This window comes from Ciconia boyciana, unplaced genomic scaffold, assembly GCF_034638445.1.
Source record: "Ciconia boyciana unplaced genomic scaffold, ASM3463844v1 HiC_scaffold_38, whole genome shotgun sequence".
Classification (NCBI taxonomy): Eukaryota; Metazoa; Chordata; class Aves; order Ciconiiformes; family Ciconiidae; genus Ciconia; species Ciconia boyciana.
The window spans coordinates 651,056-678,012 of record NW_027328406.1 but is presented as its reverse complement, the minus strand read 5'-3'; the positions used below and the strand labels follow the sequence as shown (position 1 = coordinate 678,012).

The 26,957-nt window shown below is 56.7% G+C and overlaps 1 protein-coding gene and 1 long non-coding RNA gene across 2 annotated transcripts in view; both read left to right on the top strand.

Annotated features, from left to right (window-relative positions):
* Positions 1 to 129: 129 nt before the first annotated feature.
* On the top strand, positions 130 to 15,017 carry LOC140645812 (uncharacterized). The gene is made up of 3 exons (XR_012040048.1): positions 130 to 248; positions 3,325 to 3,378; positions 14,938 to 15,017. It is a non-coding gene; the product is annotated as an uncharacterized lncRNA (long non-coding RNA).
* Positions 15,018 to 15,221: 204 nt separating this feature from the next.
* The window catches only part of CHD8 (chromodomain helicase DNA binding protein 8), a 32,244-nt gene continuing 20,508 nt past the window's right edge, over positions 15,222 to 26,957 (top strand). Inside the window, exons 1-17 of the mRNA XM_072849226.1 lie at positions 15,222 to 15,740; positions 18,401 to 18,763; positions 20,095 to 20,468; positions 21,879 to 21,993; positions 22,088 to 22,282; positions 22,399 to 22,467; positions 22,552 to 22,607; positions 22,965 to 23,082; positions 23,176 to 23,259; positions 23,378 to 23,515; positions 23,610 to 23,731; positions 23,822 to 24,065; positions 24,164 to 24,340; positions 25,590 to 25,733; positions 25,825 to 26,080; positions 26,416 to 26,629; positions 26,705 to 26,900. Of these exons, the coding sequence (XP_072705327.1) occupies positions 15,309 to 15,740; positions 18,401 to 18,763; positions 20,095 to 20,468; positions 21,879 to 21,993; positions 22,088 to 22,282; positions 22,399 to 22,467; positions 22,552 to 22,607; positions 22,965 to 23,082; positions 23,176 to 23,259; positions 23,378 to 23,515; positions 23,610 to 23,731; positions 23,822 to 24,065; positions 24,164 to 24,340; positions 25,590 to 25,733; positions 25,825 to 26,080; positions 26,416 to 26,629; positions 26,705 to 26,900 (3,297 nt within the window). The 5' untranslated portion in view covers positions 15,222 to 15,308. The remainder of the gene's footprint in view (positions 15,741 to 18,400; positions 18,764 to 20,094; positions 20,469 to 21,878; positions 21,994 to 22,087; positions 22,283 to 22,398; positions 22,468 to 22,551; positions 22,608 to 22,964; positions 23,083 to 23,175; positions 23,260 to 23,377; positions 23,516 to 23,609; positions 23,732 to 23,821; positions 24,066 to 24,163; positions 24,341 to 25,589; positions 25,734 to 25,824; positions 26,081 to 26,415; positions 26,630 to 26,704; positions 26,901 to 26,957) is intronic.

Genomic DNA, 26,957 nt, shown 5'->3' with positions numbered 1-26,957 from the left:
AGAAATTGGGGGGGTCGCGGTGCCAGGGGGGGGAGGGGTGCGGGAGGAGCGGAAAGAGGCCTTGGAGGTCTGGGCTAGAGCGTCGGCGGAAGTGGAGGAGGGCAACAAAGAGGCGGCGGGGCGGAGCGTCGCCGGAAGTGAGGAGGCGTGGCCGGTGCCGGAAGCGGGAGGAGTAGAGGCGGCGTCCGCCGGCGGGCAGAGCGGCCCTGGGCGGGTTACGGCGTCATGCCGCGCGCGGGACGCGTCCGGTACGTCATCGGCGGCGACGCCCGGGGCGGGGGCGGGGGGGAGGGGGGATATAGGGGCCTATGGGGGGGGACGTGGGGCGATATAGGGGCCTATAGGGGGTGGGGGAGGCATAGGGGCCTACAGCGGCCTATAGCGGTGCCTGGGGGGTATAGGGGCCTATGGGGGTATAGGGAGCCTATAAGAGGAATGCGGGGCGGTATAGGGGCCTATAGGAGGAATACGGGGCGGTATGGGGGCCTATAGGACGAATATGGGGGGTATAGGGGCCTATAGGAGGAATGCGGGGGGTATGGGGGCCTATGGGGGGTATAGGGGCCTATAGGAGGAATATGGGGGGTATAGGGGCCTATGGGGGTATAGAGGCCTATAAGAGGAATGCGGGGGGTATAGGGGCCTATAGGAGGAACACGGGCGGTATGGGGGCCTATAGGACGAATATGGGGGTATAGGGGCCTATGGGGGTATAGGGGCCTATAGGAGGAGTACGGGGGGTATAGGGGCCTATGGGGGTATAGGGGCCTATAGGAGGAATATGGGGGGTATAGGGGCCTATAGGACGAATACGGAGGGGTATAGGGGCCTATGGGGGGTACAGGGGCCTATAAGAGGAATGCGGGGGGTACAGGGGCCTATAGGAGGAATGGGGGGTATAGGGGCCTATAGGACAAATATGGAGGGGTACAGGGGGTATAGGGGCCTATGGGTGGGTATAGAGGCCTATAGGAGGAATGCGGGGGGTATGGGGGCCTATGGGACGAATATGGGGGGTATAGGGGCCTATGGGACGAATATGGGGGGTATAGGTGCCTATGGGGGTATAGGGGCCTATAGGAGGAATGCGGGGGGTATAGGGGCCTATAGGAGGAATGTGGGGGGTATAGGAGCCTATAGGATGAATATGGGGAGGTATAGGGGCCTATGGGGGTATAGGGGCCTATAGGAGGAATGCGGGGGGAATGGGGGCCTATGGGGACGAATATGGGGGGTATAGGGGCCTATAGGACGAATATGGGGGGGTATAGGTGCCTATGGGGGTATAGGGGCCTATAGGAGGAATGTGGGGGGTATAGGAGCCTATAGGATGAATATGGGGAGGTATAGGGGCCTATGGGGGTATAGGGGCCTATAGGAGGAATGCGGGGGGTACAGGGGCCTATAGGACGAATGTGGGGGGTACAAGGGCCTATAGGAGGAATGCGGGGGCTATAGGGGCCTATAGGACGAATATGGGGAGGTATAGGGGCCTACAGGGGACCTATGGGGGATCTATTGGGGGGTATAGGGGCCTATTGGAGTAATACAGAGGGATATAGGGGACTATAGAGGAGACATAGGGGTCTCTAGGCAGAATATGGGGGGATATAGGGGCCTCTGGGGGAGATATAGGGGCCTATAGGAGAAATATGGGCGGGTTTAGGGGCCTATTGGAGGAACATGGGGGGTATACGGGCTTATAGGGGACCTGTGGGGAGGTATAGGGGCCTATGGGGGTATAGGGGCTTATAGAAGAGATATAGGGGTCTGTGGAACGAATATGGGGGAGATATAGGGGACCTGTGGGGGGGCATAGGGGCCTATGGTGGAGATGTAGGGGCCTTTAGGAGGAATATAGGGAGATATAGCAGGGTATAGGGACCTATAGGCAGATATAGAGACCTAGAGAAGGAATATGGGGGGATATAGGAGCCTATAGGGAACCTATGTCAGTTATAGGGCACTTGTGGGGGAATATAGGGGCCTATAGGGGAGATATAGGGGTCTCCAGGAGGAATATGGGGCCTATGGGGGTATAGGGGGCCTATGGGGGTGTATAAGAGGAATATGGGGGATATAGGGGCCTATAGGGGAGATATAGGAGGGTATTGGAGGAATATGGGGGGTATAGGGAGCTATGGGGGTATATGGGAGATATAGGGGCCTATAGGAGTAATATGGGGGGATATAGGGAACCTATAGGGATTATAAGGAACCTATTGGAGGAATATGGGGGGGGGGTACAGGGGCTTATAGGAGGGATATGGACACCTATAGGGGTATGTGAGGACCTATAAGGGGGATAAGGGGGAATATAGGGACCTGGGGGGGTACAGGGGATATGGGGGCCTATAGGGGGATACAGGGGGATATAGGGGCCTATGGAGGGGAGATGGGGGATACAGGGACCCATAGGGGAGATATGAGGAGGTATAGGAGGGATATGGGGAGGTATAGGGGCCTATAGGGGGATTCTGGGGGGATATAGGGGCCTATGGAGGGATATAGGGGCGTATGGAGGGCTTATGGGGGGATATAGGGCCCTGGGGGGGAGGAATATGGGGGAATATAGCGGCATATAGGCTGGGATATAAGGGGATATGGGGACCTATGGGGGGGATATAGGGGCCTGTGGGGGGCCTATGGAGGTGATATAGGGGGCTATGCAGGGGATATAGGGGGCTATGGAGGCGCTATAGGGAGCTATGGAGGCGCTATAGGGCGCTATAGAGGCAATATAGGGAGCTATGAAGGTGATATAGGGCACCATAGGGGGCTATGGAGGGGTTATAGGGCGCTATAGGGGCCTATGGAGGGGCTATAGGGGTCTATGGAGGTGATATAGAGTGCTATAGGGGTCTATGGAGGCGCTATAGGGCTCTATGGCGACGCTATAGGGGTCTATGGAGGTGCTATAGGGGTCTATAGTGGCACTATAGGGGTCTATGGCGGCGCTATAGGGGTCTATGGAAGTGATATAGGGCACTATAGGGGTCTATGGAGGCGCTATAGGGGTCTATGGAGGTGATATAGGGCACTATAGGGGGCTATGGAGGTGCTATAGGGGCCTATAGGGAGGATATCGAGGGCATAGGGGGCACGAGGATCCTATAGGGGGATGGGCGGGGCTATGGGGGGCCTATAGGGTGGGGGGGGGAGGGGCAGCCTTTGGAGCCCCGCCCTGCCCCTCCTCCTCCTCTGTGACATCACCGGGTACCCCCAAAATGGGGCACATCCCTCCCCCGATTTTGGGCCCCTCCCCCCCCATTTGCCCCTCCCCCCATTTGCCCCTCCCCCCCTTAATGGCCCCTCCCCCCCCAGGAAGGAGACCTCCCGCTCGGCCGCTGCCCCCATCGAGGTCATCGCCAATCAGAGGTGACGTCGGGTGGAGGGGGGTGGGGTGGGGTCATGGGGGGGTGGGGTCGGGCCAAGGCCCCGCCTCCGGGAAGAGGAGGGCGGGGCAGAATGCCGAGGCCTTGGGGAAGTGCTGGGCAAGATGATGACGTCCACCAAGGTCCTGGTGAAGACGTTGATGTCCACCAAGGTCTTGGTGAAGATCTTGATGTTGGGCAAGGTCTTGGTCAAGGTCTTGGTGAAGATCTTGATGTTGGGCAAGGTCTTGGTCAAGCCTTGGTGAAAATCTTGACATTAGGCAAGGTCTTGGTGAAGATCTTGACGTTGGGCAAGGTCTTGGTCAAGCCTTGGTCAAGATGTTGATGTTGTCCAAGGTCTTGGTGAAGATCTTGACGTTAGGCAAGGTCTTGGTGAAGATCTTGGTGAAGATCTTGATGTTGCGCAAGGTCTTGGTCAAGGTCTTGGTGAAGATCTTGACATTAGGCAAGGTCTTGGTGAAGATCTTGACGTTGGGCAAGGTCTTGGTCAAGGTCTTGGTGAAGATCTTGACGTTGGGCAAGGTCTTGGCCAAGGTCTTGGTGAAGATCTTGACGTTGGGCAAGGTCTTGGTGAAGATCTTGACATTGGGCAAGGTCTTGGTCAAGCCTTGGTGAAGATCTTGATGTTGGACAAGGTCTTGGTCAAGGTCTTGGTGAAGATCTTGACATTAGGCAAGGTCTTGGTGAAGATCTTGACATTAGGCAAGGTCTTGGTGAAGATCTTGACGTTGGGCAAGGTCTTGGGCAAGGTCTTGGTGAAGATCTTGACGTTGGGCAAGGTCTTGGCCAAGGTCTTGGTGAAGATCTTGACATTGGCCAAGGTCTTGGCCAAGGTCTTGGTGAAGATCTTGACATTGGCCAAGGTCTTGGTCAAGCCTTGGTGAAGATCTTGACATTGGGCAAGGTCTTGGTCAAGCCTTGGTGAAGATCTTGATGTTGGACAAGGTCTTGGTCAAGGTCTTGGTGAAGATCTTGACATTAGGCAAGGTCTTGGTGAAGATCTTGACGTTGGGCAAGGTCTTGGTCAAGGTCTTGGTGAAGATCTTGACGTTGGGCAAGGTCTTGGTCAAGGTCTTGGTGAAGATCTTGACGTTGGGCAAGGTCTTGGTGAAGATCTTGACATTGGGCAAGGTCTTGGTCAAGCCTTGGTGAAGATCTTGACATTGGGCAAGGTCTTGGTCAAGCCTTGGTGAAGATCTTGATGTTGCGCAAGGTCTTGGTCAAGCCTTGGTGAAGATCTTGATGTTGGACAAGGTCTTGGTCAAGGTCTTGGTGAAGATCTTGACATTAGGCAAGGTCTTGGTGAAGATCTTGACGTTGGGCAAGGTCTTGGTCAAGGTCTTGGTGAAGATCTTGACATTAGGCAAGGTCTTGGTGAAGATCTTGACGTTGGGCAAGGTCTTGGTCAAGGTCTTGGTGAAGATCTTGACGTTGGGCAAGGTCTTGGTCAAGGTCTTGGTGAAGATCTTGACGTTGGGCAAGGTCTTGGTGAAGATCTTGACATTGGGCAAGGTCTTGGTCAAGCCTTGGTGAAGATCTTGACATTGGGCAAGGTCTTGGTCAAGCCTTGGTGAAGATCTTGACATTAGGCAAGGTCTTGGTGAAGATCTTGGTGAAGATCTTGACGATGGACAAGGTGTTGGTGAAGATCTTGACGTTGGACAAGGTGTTGGCCAAGGTGTTGGGGAAGATCTTGACGTTGGGCAAGGTCTTGATCAAGCCTTCGTCAAGATCTTGACGTTGGGGAAGGTCTTGGTCAAGATGTTGACTTGGTCAAGGTCTTGGCCAAGGTCTTGGTCAAGACGTTAACGTTGGGCAAGGTCTCGGTCAAAATCTTGGCCAAGACGTTGACGTTGGTCAAAATCTTGGTCAAGACGTTGACCTTCACCGAGATCTTGGCCGAGACGTTGATGTTCACCACGATCCTGGTCAAGACGTTGACATTGCTCAAAATCTTGGTCGAGACGTTGACGTTGACCAAGATCCTGGTCGAGGCGTTGACGTTGACCAAGATCCTGGTCGAGGCGTTGACGTTCACCACGATCCTGGTCGAGATGTTGACGGTGACCAAGATCTTGGTCAAGATGTTGACCTTGGCCAAGATCTTGGCTGAGACGTTGACGTTCACAACGATCCTGGCTGAGATGTTGATGTTCACCACGATCCTGGTCGAGACGTTGACCTTGGCCAAGATCTTGGCCGAGACGTTGACGTTCACCAAAATCCTGGTTAAGATGTTGACGTTCACCAAGATCTTGGCCAAGACGTTGACATTCACCAAACTCTTGGTCAAGACGTTGACGTTCACCACGATCCTGGTCAAGACGTTGACGTTCACCATGATCCTGGTGGCGATGTTGACGTCACCAAGATCTTGGCCAAGACGTTGACGTTGACCATGATCCTGGTCAAGACATTGACGTTCACCATGATCCTGGTGGAGATGTTGACGTCACCAAGATCTTGGCCAAGACGTTGACGTTGACCATGATCCTGGCCGAGACGTTGACGTTCACCATGATCCTGGTGGAGATGCTGACGTCACCAAGATCTTGGCCAAGACGTTGACGTTCACCATGATCCTGGTGATGTTGACGTCACCAAGATCTTGGCCAAGACGTTGACGTTGACCAAGATCCTGGTCGAGACGTTGGCGTTCACCATGATCCTGGTGGAGACGTTGACGTTCACCATGATCCTGGTGGAGATGTTGACGTCACCAAGATCTTGGCCAAGACGTTGACGTTGACCATGATCCTGGTCGAGACGTTGACCTTCACCATGATCCTGGTGGAGATGTTGATGTCACCAAGATCTTGGCCAAGACGTTGACGTTGACCAAGATCCTGGCCGAGACGTTGACGTTCACCATGATCCTGGTGGAGATGTTGACGTCACCAAGATCTTGGCCAAGACGTTGACGTTGACCACGATCCTGGCCGAGACGTTGGCCAACACCCAACAGGCCCCATTGGGCGTTGCCGGCGCCAGCGGGGTGGCTCTTACGCGGCCAAGCCCCAACATGGCGTCAAGGCCACGCCCCCTCAAGCCCCGCCCATCCCCAATTCCCCATTTCGGGGTTTTTTTACCTCAAATTTCATCTTTTTGCTCCTTTTTTTTTTCCTTTTTCTCGCTTTTGGACCCCAAAAAAACGTGCGGGTTTGGACCAAACGCTTCTGACGTGGGCGGGGGGGGACGTCCAGTGTTAAAAGTTGGTTAAAAATCGCAAAAATCGGGGTTTAAGGCAGGTTTTTTTAAGCGTTTTTGGGCGTTATCGGTGAATAATCGGGATTTGTGGCGTTTTAGGGATTAAAAAACGCTCAAAAAAAGGATTTTCGCCCCATTTTTGGTAAGGTTTTTTTGGAAGAGGAAGGGGCGAGCGTGGGGTAGGGTTTGGCGCTCGGTTTCCTTTCAAAAAATTTAAAAAATAGGGTTTGCTAAACAAAAATGGGTAATTTTACCGCCATAAAAGCTCGTTTGGGGGAGTTTTGGCGCTTTTAATGAATTTGGGGGGATTTTAGTGAATTTGGGGGTTGAGTCGAGTCCCGGCCTTGCTTCGGGGAGGAAGATTTTTAGCTCTTGGGTGGCTTTTGGGTTAATTTGGGTGGAAAAAGGTGAATTTGGCGGGAAAAAGGTTTTTCGGTGAAGGGCGGTTGGGTCGAGGGTGGAATTTGGACCTGGTTTGGGGTTAAAACCAGATTTTTTGGGGGCGGGTTGGCCCCGATTTTGACCTTAATTCCATCAGGGATGGGTAATTATAATTTTTTCTACATTTATTAGCCAAAAAAAAAGTTATTTTTGAGGGGTTTTGTCCCATTTTGAGTCATTTTGGGGGGTTAAATCTGATTATTTATGGGCGCTGGCCTCAATTTTGACCCCGATTTCTTTTTTTGGTGGTTAATTCTGAATTTTTCGACCCGTAGTTAACAAAAAAGTTAATTTTGGGGGATGAGGGCTGTTTTGAGCTCTTTTTAGGGTTGAAAACCAAATTTTTTAGGGGTTTTGGGATGAATTTTGATCTCCATCGCCTCTTTGGGGGGTTAATTTGAATTTTTCTGCCTTTTTAAATAAAAAAATGTCAATTTGGGGGGATTTGGGCATCAAGTTGAGTTTATTTTTAGGGTTAAAAGGGAGTTTTTGAGGGAGTTTGGCCACGATTTGGACCCCGGTTTCCTCAGGATTGATTAATTCTGAATTTTTCTGCTTTTCGTTACCAAAAAAAGCCATTTTTGGGGAGGATTCGGGTGCTATTTTGAGCTATTTGGTTAAAACTGATTTTTTGAGAGGGTTTAGTCACAATTTTAACCCCAATTTCTTCAGGAATTGGTTAATTATCATTTTTTTCTGCCTTTTATTCACCAAAAAACCTGAATTTGGGAGGATTTTGCTGCCGTTTTCCTGTTATTTCGTGGTTTCAAACTGATTTTTTTTTCAGGGGTTTGGCCTCAATTTTGAGCCCGATTTCCTCGAGAACGGTTAATTCCGAGGGTTTCGTTCTCTCGTTAACAAAAACGACCATTTTGGGGAATTCGGGGACAGTTTTGAGCAATTTTTTTTAATTTAAAATGGCATTTTTGAGAGGGTTTGGCCACAATCTTGACCCCAGTTTCCTCCAAAACGGTTAATTATAATTTTTTTCCCGTTTTACGTTAACAAAAAAAGCCTATTTGAGGTATTTTGGGGACGATTTTGCGGGATTTGGGGCTATTTTGAGGGATTTGGGGGATTTGGGGGCTGTTTTGAGGTATTTTTGGGGCTATTTTGGGGGATTTGGGGGCAATTTTTGACGTATTTTTGGGAGATTTGGGGATATTTGAGCTATTTTCGGGATTTGGGTCTATTTTGAGGGATTTTGGGGGATTTGGGGCCATTTTGAGGGATTTTGGGGGATTCGGGGCTATTTTGAGGTATTTTCAGATATTTTGGGGCAACTTTGAGGTATTTGGGGGTTATTTTGAGGGATTTGGGTGCATTTTGGGGCTATTTTGAGGTATTTTGGGGGCTCTCTGAGGTATTTGGGGGATTTGGGGGCAATTTTTGACGTATTTTTGGGAGATTTGGGGGTATTTGTGGTATTTTGGGGGATTTGGGTCTATTTTGAGGTATTTGGGGGCTATTTTGAGGTACTTTGAGATATTTTGGGGGCTATTGAGGTATTTTGGGGGATTTGGGGCTATTTTGAGGTAATTTGGGGGCTATTTTGAGGTATTTGGGGGATTTGAACGCTATTTTGGGGCTATTTGGGGGATTTGGGGGCTATTTTGAGGTATTTTGGGGGATTTGGGGCGGTTTGGGGGATTTGGGGGTGTTTTTGCCAGATTTGGGGCATTGGGGGCTGTTTTGAGGTATTTTGGGGGCTATTTTGGGGGATTTAGGGGCTATTTCAAGGTGTTTTGAGATATTTTGAGGGCTATTTTGAAGTATTTTGGGGCTATTTTAGGGGATTTGGGGGCTGTTGTGAGGTATTTTGAGATATTTTGGGGGCTATTTTCAGCTCTTTTGGGGGGATTTGGGGACTCTTGGGGATTTGGGGGCTCTTGAGGTATTTGGGGGGATTTGGGGGATATTTTGAGATCTTTTGGGAGCTATTTTGAGGTATTTTGGCAGATTTGGGGGTTATTTGTGGGCTATTTGGGGGATTTGGGGGCTATTTTGAGGTATTTTGAGATATTTTGGGGTCTATTTTGAGGTATTTGTGGGATTTGGGGGTATTTTGAGATATTTGGGGATTGGGGGGCTGTTTTGAGGTATTTTGGGGGCTATTTTGTGATATTTTGGGGATTTGTGCACTATTTGGGGGATTTTGGACTTATTTTGGGGAATTCGGGGCTATTTGGAGGATTTGGGGCTATTGAGGTATTTTTGGGGGGATTTGGGGCTATTTTGGGGGATTTGGGGGCTATTTTGGGGGATTTGGGGGCTATTTTGAGGTATGTTGAGATATTTGGAGACCTATTTTGAGGTATGTTGGGGGCTATTTTGAGGTATTTGGAGGGATTTGTGCTCTATCTGGGGGGATTTTGGAGGTATTTTGAGGTATTTTGGGGCATTTGGGGTTATTTTGGGGCTATTTTGGGGATTTTGGGCTATTTTGGGGGATTTGGGGCTATTTTGAGGTATCTTGGGGGCTATTTTGAAGTATTTTGGGGCCATTTGGGGGCTATTGTGAGGTATTTTGAGATATTTTGGGGACTTTTCACCTCTTTTGGGGGATTTGGGGACTATTTTGGGGATTTGGGGACTATTTTGGGGGCATTTGGGGACTATTTTGAGGGATTTGGGGGCTATTTTGAGGGATTTGGGGGCTATTTCGAGGTATTTTGAAATATTTGGGGCTATTTTCAGCTCTGGGGGATTTGGGGGCTCTTTTGGGGGATTTTGAGATATTTTGGGGGCAATTTTGAGGTATTTTGGGGAATTTGGGGGCTATTTTGAGGTATTTTGAGGTATTGGGGTTACTTGGGGCTATTTCGAGATATTTGGGGGCTATTTCGATGTATTTTGAGGCTATTTTAGGGGATTTTGGGGCTATTGTGAGGTATTTTGAGATATTTTGGGGACTATTTTCAGCTCTTTTGGGGGATTTGGGGGCTCTTGGGGGATTTGGGGGCTCTTTTGAGGGATTTTGAGATATTTCGGGGCAATTTGGGGGATTGGGGGCTATTCTGAGGTATTGGGAGGGATTTGTGCGCTATTTGGGGGTTTTGGAGGTATTTTGAGATATTGGGGGGCTATTTTGAGGTATTTTGGGGAATGTGGGGGCTATTTGGGGGCATTGGGGGTATTTTGGGGGATTTTGGGGCTATTTTGAGGTATTTGGAGGATTTGGGGGCTATTTTGAGATATTTTGAGATATTTTGGGGATTTGGGGCTATTTTGGGGGATTTGGGGGATTTTCGATTTGGGGGTTATTTTGGGGCTATTTTGGGGGATTTGGGGGCTATTTCAAGTTATTTTGAGGGCTCTTTTGGGGGATTTGGGGGCTCTTTTGAGGTATTTTGGGGGATTTGGGGGCAATTTTGAGGGCGATTTTGGGGGATTTGGGGGCTATTGAGGTATTTTGGGGGCTATTTTCAGTTTTTTGGGGGGATTTGGGGCTATTTTGAGGTATTTGGGTGGATTTCAGGGCTATTTTGGGGCATTTGGGGGCAGTTTTGAGGTGTTTTGGGGGGTTTGGGGGCTATTTTGAGGTATTTTGAGGTATTTGGGCGCTATTTTGGGGGATTTGGGGGCTCTTTTGAAGTATTTTGAGGTAATTTGTGGGCCATTTTGAGGTATTGGGGGGATTTGAGGCCTATTTTGAGGCATTTGGGGAGATTTGGGCGCTATTTGAAGGTATTTGGGCTGTTTTAAACTGATCTTTCGAGAGAGTTGGATCCCGATCTTAACCCAAACTCTCTCAAAAATGATCAATTATCATTTTTCCTGCTTTTTATTAAGAAAAAAAGCCTCAACTCGGCGGCGTTTGGCTGTAATTTCGAGTTACTTCGGGGCTTCAATTTTTTTTTTTTTTTTTTTTTTTGAGGGAGTTTGGCCACAATTTCCTCCCCGATTTCCTCAGGGGCATCAAGTTCTCCATTTGGCCAAAAAAAAAAAAAAAAAAAAGGGGGGTGATTTTGTGAGGGCTACGGTGCCGTTTTGAGCGATTTTACGGCTTTAAAGCCAACCGAGCTTTTCGGGGCGATTGGGGTGGTTATTCAGCGTTTTGGTTTGGTTTTTTTTTGACAGGGTGAATAGAGGAAGGGGGAGCTGAGGGGTTCTGCGCGTGTTTTGGGGTTAAATAAAGCGATTTAGGGAGAAGTTTCGCTGTTTTAAAGGGGTTTTAAGGGGGGGGTTGAGCCGCCATCGCGGTCTCGGCGCGGCGGCCATGGCGGGGAGGGGGTTAAGGACCCCCCCTCTTCCCCCTCAGCGAGACAAGATGGCGGCCGGGCTGCCCGCGGCGCTGCCTGACGGCGTTGACTCAGGCAACGCCACGGCCACCCCTTAAGGCCCCCTTCCGGGTAGGTAAAGAGCTCAACCTACCTCGCTAGGTTAATCCCCGCCCATTTAGTGAAAGGAGGGGGAGGGAGAGAGAGGGGGGAAAGGACCAATAGCGTAAGGGGAAAAGGCAGGAGTGGGCGGGGCTCGAGGCGGCCGCCAGCCGGCTGGGTTGCGCCGTGCACGCGCCGCCGCCTTGTTCTCGCGCCCCGCGGGGTGAGGCCACCGCCAAAACCGCGGGGGGAGACGGACACCAACCACCACACCCCCCTCCCCCTTCCCGCCCCTCCCCCACCAGGAGACACCCCCTCCCCTCCCCCCGCTGCCGCAGGTAAGGCCCCGCCGGGGGGTTTATTTTGGGGGGGGGGGAAGGGGGAGGGGGAAGGGCCTGGTGTCCCCCCCCCCACATCGCCTCACGGATGGTTTGGCCCCGCCCCTGGCGGAGGGAGGGGGGCGAGAGTATGGCGGGGGAGGGACTGGGAGGGCTCGGGGGGGTTACTGGGAGGCCCAGTGCCCCCACCCCCGTTCCCCTCTTACTGGGACGCCCAGTGCCCCCCCACTCTTCTTACTGGGAGGCCCAGTGCTTCCCGTTCCCCTCTTACTGGGAGGCCCAGTGCCCCCCCCCCCCCCGCCCTTCTTACTGGGAGGCCCAGTTGGGCTGTAACTGGGAGGCCAAGTGGTTCCCGTTCCCCTCTTACTGGGAGGCCCAGTGCCCCCCCACCCCCCCGTTCCCCTCTTACTGGGAGGCCCAGTGCCCCCCCCTTCTTACTGGGAGGCCCAGTGCCCCCCGTCTCTGTTACTGGGAGGCCCAGTGCTTCCTGTTCCCCTCTTACTGGGAGGCCCAGTGCCCCCCCCCCCCATCTCTGTTACTGGGAGGCCCAGTGCTTCCCGTTCCCCTCTTACTGGGAGGCCCAGTGCCCCCCCACCCCCTGTTCCCCTCTTACTGGGAGGCCCAGTGCCCCCCCCCCCCCCATCTCTGTTACTGGGAGGCCCAGTGCTTCCCGTTCCCCTCTTACTGGGAGGCCCAGTGGCCCCCTTGCCCCTCTTACTGGGAGACCCAGTTGGGCTGTAACTGGGAGGCCCAGTGCTTCGCCCTCCTCTGTTACTGGGAGGCCCAGTGCCTCCCCACCCCCCCATTCCCCTCTTACTGGGAGGCCTGGTGCCCCCCCCGCCCGCCCTTCTTACTGGGAGACCCAGTGCTTCCCATTCGCCTCTTACTGGGAGACCCAGTTGGGCTGTAACTGGGAGGCCCAGTGCTTCGGCTTCCTTTCTTACTGGGAGGCCCAGTCCCCCCCGTCGCCCCCCTTTCTTACTGGGAGGCCCAGTGCTTCTCCTTCCTCTCTTACTGGGAGGCCCAGTTGGGCTGTAACTGGGCCCCCAGTATCTCCTTATGCCCTCTAACTGGGCACCCCAGTGCCCCCCCATTTGCCTGTTACTGGGGGTCCCAGTGCTCCCAGTTCCCCTCTAGCTGGATCCCCCAGTTTCCCGCAGTTCCCTTCTTACTGGGCGTACCAGTTTCCCCCAGGTCCCCTCTTACTGGGCGTCCCAATTTCCCCCAGTTTCTCTCTTACTGGGAGTCCCAGTTTCCCCCATTCCCCTCTCAACTGGGGGTCCCACTGCCTGCCAGGTCCCTTCTTACTGGGAGTCCCAGTTCCCCCCAGTTCCTCTCTTACTGGGAATCCCAGTTTCCCCCAGTTCCCCTCTAGCTGGGCACCCCAGTTTCCCCCAGTTCCCCTAACTGTCCATCCCAGTTCCCTCTCACTGGGAGTCCCAGACCCCCAGCTCCCCTCTAACTGGGCACCCCAGTTCCCCCATTCCTGTCTTAGTGGGGGTCCCAGTTTCCCCAGTTTCTGTCTTACTGGGTGTCCCAGTTCCCCCATTCCCCTCTTACTGGGAGTCCCAGTTCGTCTCTTACTGGGCACCCCAGTTTCCTCCAGTTCCCCTCTAACTGGGCGTCCCAGTTTCCCCAGCTCCCCTCTTACTGGGCGTCCCAGTTTCCCCAGTTCCCCTCTTACTGGGCGTCCCAGTTTCCCCCAGCTCCCCTCTTACTGGGCGTCCCAGTTTCCCCATTCCCCTCTTACTGGGGGTCCCAGTTTCCCCCAGTTTCTGTCTTACTGGGTGTCCCAGTTCCCCCATTCCTCTCTTACTGGGAGTCCCAGTTCGTCTCTTACTGGGCACCCCAGTTCCCCCATTCGCCTCTTACTGGGCACCCCAGTTTCCCCAGTTCCCCTCTAACTGGGGTTCCAGTTTCCCCATTTCCCCCTAACTGTCCATCCCATTTCCCCCAGTTCCCCTCTTACTGGGCATCCCAGTTCCCCCATTCCCCTCTTACTGGGCATCCCAGTTTCCCCCAGTTCCCCTCTTACTGGGGGTCCCAGTCCCTGACAGTTCTCCTCTTACTGGGAGTCCCAGTTCCCCTGTAACTGGGCACCCCAGTTCCCCCAGTTCCCCTGTTACTGGGAGTCCCAGTTCCCCCATTCCCCTGTTACTGGGAGTCCCAGTTCCCCTGATACTGGGGGTCCCAGTCCCCCCAGTTCCCCTCTTACTGGGAGTCCCAGTTCTCCTCTAACTGGGGGTCCCAGTTTCCCCCATTTCCCCCCTAACTGTTTGTCCCAGTTCCCCTCTTACTGGGCATCCCAGTTCCCCCATTCCCCTCTTACTGGGCATCCCAGTTTCCCCCAGTTCCCCTCTAACTGGGGGTCCCAGTTTCCTCCAGTTCCCCTCTAACTGGGGGTCCCAGTGCCCCCAGTTCTCCTCTTACTGGGATCCCAGTTTCCCCCAGTTCTCCTCTTACTGGGATCCCAGTTTCCCCCAGTTCCCCTCTAATTGGGCACCCCAGTTCCCCCATTCCCCTCTTACTGGGAGTCCCAGTTCCCCTCTAACTGGGGGTCCCAGTCCCCCAGTTCCCCTCTTACTGGGAGTCCCAGTTCCCCTCTTACTGGGGCTCCCTGTCCCCCAGTTCCCCTCTAGCTGGGCACCCCAGTTCCCCTCTTACTGGAGGCTCCCAGTCCCCCAGTTCTGCTCTTACTGGGAGTCCCAGTTCCCCTCTAACTGGGAGTCCCAGTCCCCCAGTTCCCCTCTTACTGGGGTCCCAGTTCACCCATTCCCCTCTTACTGGGAGTCCCAGTTCCCCTCTAACTGGGGGTCCCATTCCCCCCAGTTCCCCTCTTACTGGGGCTCCCAGTCCCCCAGTTCCCCTCTTACTGGGGCTCCCAGTCCCCCAGTTCCCCTCTAACTGGGGTCCCAGTCCCCCAGTTCCCCTCTTACTGGGAGTCCCAGTTCCCCTCATACTGGGCGTCCCAGTTCCCCATTCCCAGTTCTGGCCTGCGGGGGCTTTCCACGCCCCATAAAATTGGGGGGCTCACAGCAATTTTGGGGGCCCTCTAGGGCTCCATTTTTGTGTGGGGTGGCCGCCAAATTTTGGGGGGGTGGCTGGCAAATTTGGGGCGTGGGCTGGCAGATTTGGGGGGGGCTGGCAGATTTGGGGGTGGGCTGTCACATTTTGGGGAGGGGGTGCGTGATTTTGGGGGCCCCCCTCACCCTTTGTCTCTTTTCTCCCCCACAGCCCGGAGCTCCGCCCCCCGCCACCGCCCGCAGCTTGACGTGAGCCCCAAACCCCCCCTTTTTTTTTTTTTTTGGGGGGGGCACCCCAAAACCCCTTTAAACCCCCCCCCAAAAAAAATGGCCGACCCCATCATGGACCTCTTTGACGACCCCAACCTCTTCGGCCTCGACCCCTGACGGACGAAACCTTCGCCCCCCCACGACCCCATCGAAGAAGCTTTGGGTTTATCGGGGCTTTAGACCCCCCAACCTCCCCTGCCCCCAAGAACCCCCGGTCCCCCCGGAAAATCCGTTGCCCCCCAAAATCCTCCTGACCCCCCTCAATCTCAACTTGCCGCCGACCGAGAAGTCCTCAGTCAAGGCAACCCGTTTATGGGGGTGGCCACCGCTTTACCGCCGTCGTCTTCGTCAGCGGGGGGTCCTCAGCCCCCCAAAATCGTCATCCTCAAAGCCCCCACCGGGGGGGCGACGACGGCGGCGACGGGGCCCCCCCAATCTTCCGGCGTCCCCGGCGCGGGGACGACCCCCAACGGAGGCAAGGTGACCTTCGCCAAGGTTTTAACCGGAACCCCCCAACTTCGTCCCGGCGTTTCCATCGTTACCGGTAACGCCGCTGCGGTTTTAACGGGCAAAGTGACCTCCGCCGGAAATGGGGGGGCTACGGCCGCCGCCCCGCCCACCGCCGTTCACCGATTGGTTCAACCGGGACGACCCGTTAAGCAATTGGTGTTGCAACCGGTCAAGGCGGGAGGAGCCGGGACCCCCCTAAAACCCGCCGTCACGCTGACGTCGGCGCCGGCGCAGGTGAGGAAGGGGTGGTGGGACCGCGCGTTTTGGGGACGTGGGGATGGGGGGCGACCACCGGTGGTGAGGGGTTGGGGTCTACAGGGGTGGGGTTGGCTCGTTGGGTTGAGGTGTTTGGGGTTGGGGGGCTTCAAGATGGGGTGGTGGTGGTCTTCAAGGTTGAGAACATCTCCATGGGGTTGGGGTCTATGGGGCTGGGGTCTTCACGGTGGGGTGGTGGTGGTCTCCAGGGTTGAGAACACCTCCATGGGGTTGGGGGCTCAGGGTGGGTTGATGGGGGTCCATGGGGTTGGGGTCTTCATGGTGGGGTGGTGGTGGTCTTCAAGGGTGGGGTTGGCTCGTTGGGTTGAGGTGTTTGGGGTTGGGGTCTCAAGATGGGGTGGTGGTGGTCTCCAGGGTTGAGAACATCTCCATGGGGTTGGGGTCTATGGGGCTGGGGTCTTCACGGTGGGGTGGTGGTGGTCTCCAGGGTTGAGAACATCTCCATGGGGTTGGGGTCTATGGGGCTGGGGTCTTCACGGTGGGGTGGTGGTGGTCTTCAAGGTTGAGAACATCTCCATGGGGTTGGGGTCTATGGGGCTGGGGTCTTCACGGTGGGGTGGTGGTGGTCTTCAAGGTTGAGAACATCTCCATGGGGTTGGGGTCTATGGGGCTGGGGTCTTCATGGTGGGGTGGTGGTGGTCTTGAAGGGTGGGGTTGGCTCGTTGGGTTGAGATGTTTGGGGTTGGGGGGCTCAAGATGGGGTGGTGGTGGTCTTCAAGGTTGAGAACATCTCCATGGGGTTGGGGTCTATGGGGCTGGGGTCTTCACGGTGGGGTGGTGGTGGTCTCCAGGGTTGAGAACATCTCCATGGGGTTGGGGTCTATGGGGTTGAGGTCCATGGGGTTGGGGGGCTCAGGGTGGGTTGATGGGGGTCCATGGGGTTGGGGTCTTCATGGTGGGGTGGTGGTGGTCTTCAAGGGTGGTGTCATCTCGTTGGATTGAGGTGTTTGGGGTTGGGGGGTTCAAGATGGGGTGGTGGTGGTCTTCAAGGTTGAGAACATCTCCATGGGGTTGGGGTCCATGGGGCTGGGGGATTCACGGTGGCGTGGTGGTGGTCCTCATGGTGGGAGTCATCTCCTTGGGTTGAGGTGTTTGGGGTTGGGGGGGCTCAAGATGGGGTGGTGGTGGTCTTCAAGGTTGAGAACATTTCCATGGGGTTGGGGGCTCCTGGTGGGATGGTGGTGGTCTCCAAGGTCAAGCTCATCTCTGTGGGTTGGGGTCCATGGGGCTGGGGGGCTCAGGGTGGGTTGATGGGGGTCCATGGGGTTGGGGTCTTCATGGTGGGGTGGTGGTGGTCTTCAAGGTTGAGAACATCTCCATGGGGTTGGGGTCTATGGGGCTGGGGTCTTCACGGTGGGGTGGTGGTGGTCTTCAGGGTTGAGAACATCTCCATCTGGTTGGGGTCCATGGGGTTGAGGTCCATGGGGTTGGGGGCTCAGGGTGGGTTGATGGGGGTCCATGGGGTTGGGGTCTTCATGGTGGGGTGGTGGTGGTCTTCAAGGGTGGTGTCATCTCGTTGGATTGAGGTGTTTGGGGTTGGGGGGTTCAAGATGGGGTGGTGGTGGTCTCCAGGGTTGAGAACATCTTCATGGGGTTGGGGTCCATGGGGTTGAGGTCCATGGGGTTGGGGGCTCAGGGTGGGTTGATGGGGGTCCATGGGGTTGGGGTCTTCATGGTGGGGTGGTGGTCATCTTCTCATAGCAGGATTTCCAAAGGGTCCCTGAGGTCCCCAGGGCTGGGGTCACCTCACGGTGGGGTCCCCAAGGTCCCTGAGGTCCCCAGGGTTGAGAACATCTCCATGGGGTTGGGGTCCATGGGGTTGGGGGGTTCAGGATGGGGTGGTGGTGGTCTCCAAGATCAAGCTCATCTCCATGGGGTTGGGGCCTCAGGGTGGGATGGTGGTGGTCTCCCAGGTCGAGATCATCTCCATGGGGTTGGGGTCCTTGGGGTTGGGGGGCTCAGGGTGGGTTGACGGGGGTCTATGGGGTTGGGGTCCATGGTGGTCCTCAAGGGTGGGGTCATCTTCTCATAGCAGGATTTCCAAAGGTCCCTGAGGTCCCCAGGGTTGGGGTCACCTCCCAACAGCGAGGTCCCCGAGGTCCCCAGGGTTGGGGTCACCTCCCAACAACGAGGTCCCCGAGGTCCCCAGGGTTGGGGTCACCTCCCAACAGCGAGGTCCCCAAGATTCCTGAGGTCCCCAGGGTTGGGGTCACCTCCCAACAGCGAGGTCCCTGAGGTCCCCAGGGTTGGGGTCACCTCCCAACAGCGAGGTCCCCGAGGTCCCTGAGGTCCCCAGGATCGAGGTCACCTCCCAACAGCGAGGTCCCCAAGGTCCCCGAGGTCCCCAGGGTTGGGGTCACCTCCCAACAGCGAGGTCCCTGAGGTCCCCAGGGTTGGGGTCACCTCCCTACAGCGAGGTCCCCGAGGTCCCTGAGGTCCCCAGGATCGAGGTCACCTCCCAACAGCGAGCTCCTCAAAGTTCTTGAGAACCTCAGTGCTGGGGTCACCAACCCACACCGGGGTTCCTGAGGTCCTGCGGGTCAAACTCACGTCCCGGCGTCCCCAAACGTCCCCAACTCCCCGTTCTCGCGCTGACCGCCGCCCCTTTTCTCCTATAGGGCGAATCGAAACGCATCACGCTGGTCCTGCAACAGCCGCCGGGCGGTAGCGCCCCGCCCGGTCAACGCCACGTGGTGTTGGGCAGCTTGCCGGGCAAGATCGTCCTGCAGGGCAACCAATTGGCCGCTCTCGGTCAAGCTAAAGGGACGCCGGGTCAACCCGCCAAGGTGGTCACCATCCAGCTTCAGGTTCAACAACCTCCCGCCGGCCAACCTGGAGCTCCTCAGAAGATCCAGCTTCTCCAGCAACCCACCGGCGCCGGTGGGCAAGCGGCCCCCGTCACCGTCTCGTCCGTGCCGCAGGTGGTGGGGGGCACGGGGCAGAGGTTGACGGTGCCGTTGAAGGTGGTCCTGCAGCCCCAGGTGAGCGTCGGTGGGGTTTTGGGGTGGGGTGGGTCAAAGCTGAGGAGCTTTTGGGGGTCTGGGTGGTGGTGGGTGCTCTTGGTGGGGTGGTCCCGGTGTTGCGTCCAACGATGGTGCCCGTTCTGCCCGAGCTTTGGTCCCGGTGTTGCGCCCGACGCTTGGTTTTGGTTGCAACCAAGTCTTTGTCCTGGCTTTGCACCCGGATTTGGTCCCACCCATCCTGGTGGCCCCAGCCTTGGTCCTGGTGGCCCCAACCTTGGTCCTGGTGGCCCTAATCTTAATTCTGTTGCGCCCAACCTTGGTCCTGGTGACCCTAAGCTTGGTTCTGGTGGCCCCAACCTTGGTCTTGGTGGCCCTAATCTTAATTCTGTTGCGCCCAACCTTGGTCCTGGTGACCCTAAGCTTGGTCTTGGTGGCCCCAGCCTTGGTCCTGGTGGCCCTAATCTTAATTCTGTTGTGCCCAACCTTGGTCCTGGTGGCCCCAACCTTGGTCCTGGTGGCCCCAACCTTGGTCCTGGTGGCCCCAACCTTAGTTCTGTTGCACCCAACTTTGGTCCTGGTGGCCTCAGTCTTAGTCCTGTTATTCCCAACCTTGGTCCTGGTGACCCTAAGCTTGGTCTTGGTGGCCCCAGCCTTGGTTCTGGTGGCCCTAATCTTAATTCTGTTGTGCCCAACCTTGGTCCTGGTGGCCCCAACCTTGGTCCTGGTGGCCCCAACCTTGGTCCTCGTGGTGGCCCCCAACCTTGGTTCTATTGTACCCAACTTTGGTCCTGGTGGCCCTAATCTTAATTGTGTTGTCCCCAACCTTGGTCCTGGTGGTGGCCCCCAACCTTGGTCCTGGTGGCCCCAACCTTGGTCCTGTTGCACCCAACTTTGGTCCTGGTGGCCCTAATCTTAATTGTGTTGTCCCCAACCTTGGTCCTGGTGGCGGCCCCCAACCTTGGTCCTGGTGGCGGCCCCCAACCTTGGTCCTGGTGGCGGCCCCCAACCTTGGTCCTGGTGGCGGCCCCCAACCTTGGTCCTGGTGGCCCCCAACCTTGGTCCTGGTGGCCCCAACCTTGGTCCTGGTGGCCCCAACCTTGGTCCTGGTGGCCCCAATCTTAATTGTGTTGTCCCCAACCTTGGTCCTGGTGGTGGCCCCCAACCTTGGTCCTGGTGGCCCCAACCTTGGTCCTGTTGCACCCAACTTTGGTCCTGGTGGCCCTAATCTTAATTGTGTTGTCCCCAACCTTGGTCCTGGTGGTGGCCCCCAACCTTGGTCCTGGTGGCCCCAACCTTGGTCCTCTTGCGCCCAACCTTGGTGCCCCCCATCATTTCGTCTCTCCCCGCAGGCCGGCTCATCTCAGGGCGGTTCTCCTGGTCTATCGGTGGTCAAAGTTCTGAGCAGCAGCGAGGTGGCCGCCCTGGCCAGCCCCGGCTCGCGAGGCGCCTCGGAGGAGAGCCGCAAATTGGAGCACCAGAAGAAGCAGGAGAAAGCCAACCGCATCGTAGCCGAGGCCATCGCCCGCGCCCGCGCCCGGGGCGAGCAGAACATCCCCCGTGTCCTCAACGAGGACGAGCTGCCCAGCGTCCGGCCCGAGGAGGAGGGCGAACGCAAACGCCGCCGGAAAGGGACCGGCGAGCGCGGGGGACCCAAGGAGGAGAGACCGCGCAAGGGCAAAGGTCAAGGTGGTTCCGGCAAGAGCAAGGGACGCAGCAAACCCAGGTGAGATGTCCTCAGCTCCAAAAACTGTGGTGTTTTCACCCAAATTTAGGTGGGAGGGGGCTGGCCTGGGGCGGGGTCTCCTGGTTGGGGTGGTTCTGGTGTTGCGCCCAACCGTGGTCCTCGTTGTCCCCAACTCCTGGTCCCCGTTGTCCCCCAACCCTTGGTCCTCGTTGTCCCCCAACCCTTGGTCCTCGTTGTCCCCCAACCCTTGGCCTCGTTGTCCCCCAACCCTTGGCCTCATTGTCCCCAACCCTTGGCCTCATTGTCCCCAACCCTTGGTCCCCGTTGTCCCCCAACTCCTGGTCCCCGTTGTCCCCCAACTCCTGGTCCCCGTTGTCCCCCAACCCTTGGCCTCATTGTCCTCCAACCTTGGCCCTCGTTGTTCTCCAACCCTTGGTCCTCGTTGTTCTCCAACTCCTGGTCCTCGTTGTCCCCCAACCCTTGGTCCTCGTTGTCCCCCACCCTTGGTCCCCGTTGTCCTCCAACCCTTGGTCTCGTTGTCCCCATCCCTTGGCCCTTGTCCTCCAACCCTTGGCCTCGTTCTTCAACCTTGGCCTCGTTGTCCCCAACCCTTGGCCTTGTTGTTCTCCAACCCTTGGTCTCATTGTCCCCATCTCTTGGGCCTCGTTGTCCTCCAACCCTTGGCCTCATTCTCCAACCTTGGTCCCTGTTGTCCTCCAACCCTTGGTCCCCGTTGTCCTCCAACCCTTGGTCCCCGTTGTCCTCCAACCCTTGGTCCCCGTTGTCCTCCAACCCTTGGTCCCCGTTGTCCTCCAACCCTTGGTCTCGTTGTCCCCATCCCTTGGCCCTTGTCCTCCAACCCTTGGCCTCGTTCTTCAACCTTGGCCTCGTTGTCCTCCAACCCTTGGCCCTCGTTGTCCCCAACCCTTGGCCCTCGTTGTCCCCAACCCTTGGCCCTCGTTGTCCCCAACCCTTGGCCCTCGTTGTTCTCCAACCCTTGGTCTCATTGTCCCCATCTCTTGGGCCTCGTTGTCCTCCAACCCTTGGCCTCGTTCTCCAACCTTGGCCCTCGTTGTCCCCCAACCCTTGGTCCCCGTTGTCCCCCAACCCTTGGTCCCCGTTGTCCCCCAACCCTTGGCCTCCGTTGTCCCCCAACCCTTGGTCTCATTGTTCTCCAACCCTTGGTCCCCGTTGTCCCCAACCCTTGGTCCCCATTGTTCTCCAACCCTTGGTCCCCATTGTTCTCCAACCCTTGGCCTCATTGTCCTCCAACCCTTGGTCCTCGTTGTCCTCCAACCCTTGGCCTCGTTCTCCAATCTTGGCCCTCATTGTCCCCAACCCTTGGTCTCATTGTCCCCAACCCTTGGCCCTCGCACTACGCCCCGGAGAAGGTCTCCACCCCTCCACCTCCACCCTCCTAACGCCCCACCTCACCTCACCCCCCCTTAGCACCATCACGCCGGTGGTGGGGAAGAAACGCAAGCGCAACGCTTCCTCCGACAACTCGGACGCCGAGGTGATGCCGGCGCAGTCGCCGCGGGAGGAAGAAGAAACCAGCGTGCAGGTACGGAGACGCCGCCGCCGACGGGGCGGGGGGGGGGATCCGCGTCGTTTCGGCACGGGGAGGACCCCATCCTGTCCTCTTTTTCTCCTTCCAGAAGCGACGGTCGAATCGGCAGGTCAAGCGTAAGAAGTACACGGAAGATTTGGACATCAAGATCACCGATGATGAGGAGGATGAAGAGTTGGATGTGACCGGACCGGTCCGACCCGAGCAGCTCCCGGTCCCGCAGCCGCCCGCCCCGGAGCCGGAGCCGGAGGGCGAGACGTTGCCCTCCATGCAGTTTTTTGTGGTGGGGGTCTTAGTTTTGTCTTCTTAGATGTCCTCCGTGGTGTCCACCATATTGTTCCTCACCTTTTTCCATCTCCTTCCACCATCATCTTCAACAATTCTTTTCCCCATCTTCAGGAAAACCCCAGCGAGGAGGACGCGGCCATCGTGGACAAGGTCCTCTCCATGAGGGTGGTGAAGAAAGAGGTGAGGGACCCCCACGGCAGCGGTGGGGGGGGGGTCTTTTGCCGGCGTTTTGCCCATGTTGACGTCCCACCTGCTTCTCCGCAGCTTCCGTCGGGGCAGTTGACGGAGTCGGAGGAGTTTTTCGTCAAATACAAGAACTAGTAGGTGGCCGCGTGAGGTGGGATCGGTGTGGGGGGTGTCCCCTGGGTTCAACGGCACGTTTGGACCCTCGTCACCTATCGGTGGGCTCCTCATTGGGCCACGACGTTGGGTTGAGCTCTACGAACCCAACGGAGAGGGCGCGTGGCCGAGCCCGACGCTCGCCGCCCTGGGCGGGGACAACTCGTTGACGTCTCTACGACGAGGCGGGTCTTGAGAAAGGGTTTTCTTGCACCGACGTTGCTCGAAAACGGCTTTTTTGACCCCAAAGAACTTCACCGGGGAAGGGGGGAGAGGTTTTGGCACGTGGACATGACCCTTTGCTCCCCCCCCCCCCCCCACCATCTCCACCTCCCCAGCTCCTATCTCCACTGCGAGTGGGCCACCATCGACCAGCTGGAGAAGGACAAGAGGATCCACCAGAAACTGAAACGTTTCAAGACGAAGATGACTCAGATGCGCCATTTCTTCCATGAGGTGCCGGTTTCGAGGGAGGGGTTTTGGGGGGAGGGTCTAGAAATTTGGGGAGGCCACTCACTGCTCCCTCCATTTCCCCCCCCCCCCACGAAGGATGAAGAACCCTTCAACCCCGACTACGTGGAGGTGGACCGCATCTTGGATGAGTCTCACAGCGTCGACAAGGACAACGGGGAGGTGAGGACGGGGGCGGTGGTGGACCCCTCGTCTCCCAAAATGGGGTTCCTCCTCACCGACACCCCCTTTTTTTTTAATTATTTTTATTTTTTTTGTGTGTCCCCACCTCTGGTGGCAGCCGGTGGTCTACTACCTGGTGAAGTGGTGCTCCCTACCCTACGAGGACAGCACTTGGGAGCTCAAGGAGGACGTAGACGAAGGGAAGATCGGAGAATTCAAGCGCATCCAAGCCCGACACCCGGAACTCAAGCGTTTGGTGAGCGTCCAGGTCCTCTCCCACCTCCCCGCGTCGTCCCTCCCCTCAATTTCGGCAGCCACGATGTCTTCTCCGTCCCCCTCTTTCTCCTCAGCCTCGTCCCCAAGCCGGTTCCTGGAAGAAGTTGGAGCTCTCCCACGAGTACAAGAATCACAACCAGCTTCGCGAATATCAACTGGAGGGGGTCAACTGGTTGCTCTTCAACTGGTACAACAGGCGAGTGGTGGGACGGGATGGTGGGGACACGCAGGGGACATTGCCACCGCCCCCGACGACCAACCGGCCACCTTCTTCGCCTCCCCGCAGGCAGAACTGCATCTTGGCCGACGAGATGGGCTTGGGTAAGACCATCCAGTCCATCGCTTTCTTGCAAGAGGTCTACAACGTCGGCATCCGCGGTCCTTTCTTGGTCATCGCCCCGCTCTCCACCATCACCAACTGGGAACGGGAGTTCAATACCTGGACGGAGATGAACAGCATCGTCTACCACGGCAGCTTGGCTTCCCGGCAGATGATCCAACAGTACGAGATGTACTGCAAGGACTCGCGGGTAGGGTGGCTTTGGTGGTTCTTGGTCGCAGGACCTTCCCAAAAACCTCTTCTCAAGCTTTGGGGACGAGGTTGGAGCCACCTTCATCTCCACCCCAGGGTCGTCTCATCCCCGGAGCCTACAAGTTTGATGCGCTCATCACCACCTTCGAGATGATCCTCTCCGACTGCCCCGAGCTACGGGAGATCGAGTGGCGTTGTGTCATCATCGATGAGGCCCACCGCCTGAAGAACCGCAACTGCAAGTTGCTTGACAGCCTCAAACACATGGACCTGGTGAGAGATGGGGTGGGAATGGAGAAGGAGACAAGGGACGGGGAGACCCCGACTCCTCTCCGGGGTGGTAGAGCTGGGTTCCCTGAAGGTGTGTGTGGGGTCTTGGTTGCATCTGGAGATGTTTGGGCCTGTTCCACACCCCAAGGGATGGTCCTGAAGGTGCATGTGGGGTCTTGGTTGCATGTGGAGATGTTTGGGCTCATCCCCTGCCCCAGGGGATGGTCCTGAAGGTGCGTGTGGGGTCTTGGTTACATCTGGAGATGTTTGGACCTGTTCCACACCCCAAGGGATGGTCCTGAAGGTGCGTGTGGGGTCTTGGTTGCTTGTGGAGATGTTTGGGCTTATCCCCTGCCCCAGGGGATGGTCCTGAAGGTGCGTGTGGGGTCTTGGTTGCATCTGGAGATGTTTGGGCTCATCCCCTGCCCCAGGGGATGGTCCTGAAGGTGCGTGTGGGGTCTTGGTTGCATGTGGAGATGTTTGGGCTCATCCCCTGCCCCAGGGGATGGTCCTGAAGGTGCGTGTGGGGTCTTGGTTGCATCTGGAGATGTTTGGGCCTGTTCCACACCCCAAGGGATGGTCCTGAAGGTGCGTGTGGGGTCTTGGTTGCATGTGGAGATGTTTGGGCTCATCCCCTGCCCCAGGGGATGGTCCTGAAGGTGCGTGTGGGGTCTTGGTTACATCTGGAGATGTTTGGGCCTGTTCCACACCCCAAGGGATGGTCCTGAAGGTGCGTGTGGGGTCTTGGTTGCATCTGGAGATGTTTGGGCTCATCCCCTGCCCCAAGGGATGGTCCTGAAGGTGCGTGTGGGGTCTTGGTTGCATCTGGAGATGTTTGGGCTCATCCCCTGCCCCAGGGGATGGTCCTGAAGGTGCGTGTGGGATCTTGGTTGCATCTGGAGATGTTTGGGCTCATCCCCTGCCCCAAGGGATGGTCCTGAAGGTGCGTGTGGGGTCTTGGTTGCATCTGGAGATGTTTGGGCCTGTTCCACACCCCAAGGGATGGTCCTGAAGGTGCGTGTGGGATCTTGGTTGCATGTGGAGATGTTTGGGCTCATCCCCTGCCCCAGGGGATGGTCCTGAAGGTGCGTGTGGGGTCTTGGTTGCATGTGGAGATGTTTGGGCTCATCCCCTGCCCCAGGGGATGGTCCTGAAGGTGCGTGTGGGGTCTTGGTTACATCTGGAGATGTTTGGGCCTGTCCCATGCCTACCCCACCCCAAGCCCTAACGTTCTGCACCCCCTGGTCATCAGGAACACAAAGTCCTCTTGACGGGCACCCCGCTCCAAAACACGGTGGAAGAGCTCTTCAGCCTCTTGCACTTCCTGGAGCCCTCCCAGTTCCCTTCTGAAGCAGAGTTCCTCAAGGACTTTGGGGACCTCAAGACGGAGGAGCAGGTGAGGACATCGGGAAGACCCCGGACCCTTCCCCGGTCGCCTGGGTCCTACCTGGCCCACGGTGACTTCTCCCCGTTGGTGCCACCCGCAGGTGCAGAAGCTCCAGGCCATCCTCAAGCCCATGATGCTCCGTCGGTTGAAGGAGGACGTGGAGAAGAACTTGGCGCCCAAGCAAGAGACCATCATTGAGGTGGAGTTGACCAACATTCAGAAGAAGTACTACCGGGCCATCTTGGAGAAGAACTTCTCCTTCCTCTCCAAAGGCGCCGGTCACACCAACATGCCCAACCTACTCAACACCATGATGGAGCTGCGCAAGTGCTGCAACCACCCCTACCTCATCAACGGTGAGGAACCAGGGCTGGCCAAGGGCGTGGTGGGGTGTCTCTTATCTTCCCACCACCGATGGACAACCTCGGGGGTCAACACCACCCCATCCCTGCTTCTCCTGGCCTTGCCCTTGCTTCCACCAGGGACTTGGTGGCCTCTTGGATCTGGGGGTTTCTCTTCTCCGACCTCCGTAGAGCTGCCTGGTGGGCTCAAAGTCATGGTAGAGGAGATCCTCCAGCTCATCTGGTTGGGCTTTGATGCCCCTCAAGTCTTGTTTTGGTGGGGTGTCTCTTGAGAAGGTCTCGCACACCACCTCGGTCACCCCACTGACGGTCCCGTCCCCACCCGACAGGCGCGGAGGAGAAGATCTTGGCCGAATTTCGGGAGTCTTGCCACCACCACGTCCCCCACGACTTCCATCTCCAGGCCATGGTCCGCTCGGCCGGCAAGCTGGTGCTCATCGACAAGCTGCTGCCCAAGCTGAAGGCCGGCGGCCACAAGGTGCTCATCTTCTCCCAGATGGTGCGATGCCTCGACATCTTGGAGGACTACCTCATCCAGAAGAGGTGAGAGGTGGGACGACGGGTGGCCCGGGGGGACTCTCGTGCCCTCCTTCTAACGTGGTTTTGGTGACCCTGTAGGTACCTCTACGAGCGGATCGATGGCCGGGTACGGGGCAACCTACGGCAAGCCGCCATCGACCGCTTCAGCAAGCCCGACTCGGATCGCTTCGTCTTCCTCCTCTGCACGCGGGCGGGTGGCTTGGGCATCAACCTCACCGCCGCCGACACCTGCATCATCTTCGATTCCGATTGGAACCCCCAAAACGACCTCCAGGTAGCCACCGGGTCCACCTCACCGCCGCGGGCTCGGTGTCACGTTACCTTCATCCCG